The 3,606-nt window shown below is 42.6% G+C and overlaps 1 protein-coding gene across 1 annotated transcript; it reads left to right on the forward strand.

Annotated features, from left to right (window-relative positions):
- The first annotated feature begins 2,518 nt into the window (after positions 1-2,518).
- Positions 2,519-3,606, forward strand: LOC133321617 (protein LST8 homolog). Its single transcript, XM_061530699.1, has 2 exons — positions 2,519-2,644; positions 2,724-3,606. Exons 1-2 carry the CDS (start codon positions 2,528-2,530, stop codon positions 3,546-3,548), a joined length of 942 nt encoding a protein of 313 aa, XP_061386683.1. The 5' UTR covers positions 2,519-2,527; the 3' UTR covers positions 3,549-3,606.

Below are 3,606 nucleotides of genomic sequence, written 5' to 3' on the forward strand. Positions count from 1 at the left end.
ACTGCATCTCGATGTGTCTGACAATGCCGATGTCCAAGAATAGATGGTACAACTCATAGCTCATTCGACGGCAACGCAGATCTGCACATAGATCTTTCGGAGATTTTTTTCTCTCAAACACTACAAGAGCTACCTCATCTGCTTGCGTAAGTACCCGTGCTTCAGATCCATACAAAAATACGAGTAGTATCAGTGACTTCTAGAGTGTTAGTTTGGTCTGACGGGAGGTGGCCTTGTTTCTAAACTGCTTAGTTAGACCATAGCCGCATCTGTTGGCCAACATTATCCGGATTTCAAAGCTAATGCTACTAGTATTGCTGATGGGGGAACGGAGGTATATAAAATCAATCACTCCCTCGAATATGTAGTTTTCAAGTTAGACAGTTGGTCCGAGTCTACTGGACGTCTCGCGCGTTAATGCCTTCAGCTTGGTCTACTCGCCATTTACTGCCAGACAACTTCAAAACTTTGTCGTAAGCTATGCGGCGCCAGTGTGGTTTACGAATGTAAGTGATACACAGTGGAAGAATATCCAGATCTGCCAGTGACTCCAATGGACCATCTTCATGAGGAGACAAAGATCTTACTCCATCAACACAACTATATTTTGTCAATGCAGTGCTGGCTTGGTGGGACACTCCTGTCATATCCTTATTGACAGAACTCCCCCGTCCAGACACGTCAGGAGAGATCTTTATGTGAGAGGTGTCCAAAGATATAAGCGTGAACCTTAAGATCAACAAGCCTATCAAGCAGGTCTGAATGGCATTCACACTGACGCAGTCGCTCAGGAAGTAGAAAAATATGGTGTGAATACCATAATCCCATGATTGGCTACAGAGGAGAAGCAGTTGCCCCGACAAACACGAGTAGTCTTAGCTCAACTCATGTCAGGATGGTGCAAACGCCTCACTTCCGATTGGGCAAGAATTGAATTGGCTCGGTACGTAAAGGGGGAAACACATATGTAAAAGAATAAAAGAGAACGGCGTCCAAAATCCAGTTTGACTCTGATATTCCTTTATAAATTGGCATTTCACACAAAGCCAACTTAACAGATCAGACCAGAATCCTCGTATGTGTTCCTCCCATTACACTTGTCCTGCATGTGCACTAGTACCACATGACACGTTGCACCTCTTAAATGGCCCAGCAAAGCCGACTCACCTATCGCCAAATTCCCTATCAACAAAACCCATTCAAGTTACAACATTTTCGTATTTGATGATAGAGAAACCAAAACCAGGCAATCCATAACTTGAAAAATAGAAACAAGGTCCTCAAATCGCTTGTAGAATAAAGAGAGAAACACATAAGAGGACTTCAGGATTGGCATGTTAAGTTGGCTACTTTTATTGTAAAATAATAAAGGAGAACGGCGTCCAAATTCAAGTTTGACTCTGATATTCCTTTATAAATTGACATTTCATACAAAGCCAACTTAACATGCCAGGTCACGCAGATAAGGAACTTGTTGATCTCGTATAAAGTGATAGGCGGGTCTGTGACCAGCTATACGATGCTAGTGTGGAATACTGGTGGAGTAGTATTTAGACCTGTCGTAACGCTGCCCTGAAAACCGCATCAGGTTGCCTCCTCATGACACCTTTGATCCATCTACACAAGGAGACAAAGATCCTCCCCTCAGGTCAGCATAGCATTACGCTTTCGTATCAGTACCTGTTTGAAGGGGAAACACATACGAGGATTCAGGCCTGGCCTGTCAACGACGTCCATGATATTGGGCGCCGTTCTACTTTACACTTTTACAATAAAAAGGCTAACTTAACATGCCAAGCCTGAAGTCCTCTTATGTGTGTGTTTCTCCCTTAGGTGTTTCAGAGATAATCACCCTAACCATTATGTGATGGTGACTAGAATTCCTCCAAAAAGACGTGCGTGGAAAGATCTGTATGATCTAGAGAACGAGAGAGCGGCCTTACGTTACAAAAGCTTCTAGATAAAGAAGGAGGAGAGATTTGAAACAAAAATGTCGATAAATATAATAATCTTGCAGATTCTGAAAAATTCGGAATCATTTACAACGCGAGCGTTTACATCGATTGTATTGGATGTAATGATATATCGCTTATAGCGACCAATTTTATTTATTCACAATAATTTCAAAGTCCGAGGACCGCAATGAGAAATACCCGCTTAGAATTTATTTTATCAATTTCTGATTTTCGAAAAACCATGATCATTTCATGGATAACTTGCATGAACGGTGACAAGATTAAACAAGCTATATTTAAGCCATACTGTAAATCAAAACTGATAGTGTGTACACCACATGCGAAAACGAGACAGGACAGTGGAACGAGTTGAATGAAACAAACAGGTGGAACTAGTTTCACTGTTCCCTTCTCAAAATCGAACAGCTGTTTTTAAATTCTGTTGGCGTATTTCATTCGCTTAATACAATTTTATTCGGTGTGTTGCCCCCTAAGCGAACAAAAAATTGGAAATTAATGTAAAAAACAATTAAAACCGAACTGGAAAATAGGCAAATATTTCACCACAAACTATGGAGACAACAGGTGACCAATTGATATTGGCCACCGGTGGATATGATCACACAATAAAACTGTGGCAGGCCCATACCGGCAATTGCATACAATCGCTTAAGTTTGTAGAAACATCGGTAAGTCTGGACAACACACACACACGTCTGAACATACACCTTTCATTCATACAATTTTACTATATCCTTTTCATTGTAGCAAGTAAATGCCCTAGATCGTACACCGGATAAAAATCGCCTGGCAGCCTGTGGCTATCAATGCATTCGGCTGTACGATTTAAAAACAAACATGACCGTCATCAATTTCGAAAGTGTACAGAAAAATGTCACCCGTCTGGGGTTTCAAGAGGATGGCAAATGGATGTTCACCGCCGGTGAAGATCATCGGGTACGCATTTGGGATATGTTATCCGATTCACCACACTGTTCGCGTGTCTTTGACTGCCAAGCACCCGTTAATGCAGCCTGTCTGCATCCCAACCAGGTGGAAATTGCCATGGGAGCCCAAAATGGCGGTGTCTATTTGTGGGATGTCAAGTCCGAGGTGCACGAACAGCTAATACCCGAAGTTGATGCCTCCATACAGGATGTTGCCATATCACCCGATGGCCAGTACATGGCTGCGGTCAACAACAAAGGCAATTGTTATATTTGGGTCTTAAGTTCCTCGCCAAATCAAAAACTCAGTACACTACATCCCAAGCTGAAAATTGCCGCTCACAAGCGATATGTGTTGCGGTGTAAATTTTCTCCCGATTCCCGTTTGCTTGTAACTACCTCAGGCGATGGCACGGCCCGCGTTTGGAAAACCGATGACTTCACCATGTGGCGTGAGCTGTCCATTGAAAATGCATGGGTATGGGATGCGGCATTTAGTGCCGATTCAAAATATCTATTCACCGCCTCCAGTGATGCCATTGCCCGTCTATGGAAATTGGAAACGAAAAATCCGGAACGTAAATATACCGGTCATACCAAAGCCATAACAGCACTCTCGTTCAAAGATGAAATTGTATCCGAATAACATCAAGCATTAACGCGGAAGAAGTTAGCATCCTCTGCCGGTGAGAATTGTATTAAAA

The sequence above is a fragment of the Musca vetustissima genome, unplaced genomic scaffold, assembly GCF_032173495.1.
Source record: "Musca vetustissima isolate MV318-11 ecotype Yass unplaced genomic scaffold, APGP_CSIRO_Mvet_v1 utg23153, whole genome shotgun sequence".
Lineage (NCBI taxonomy): Eukaryota > Metazoa > Arthropoda > Insecta > Diptera > Muscidae > Musca > Musca vetustissima.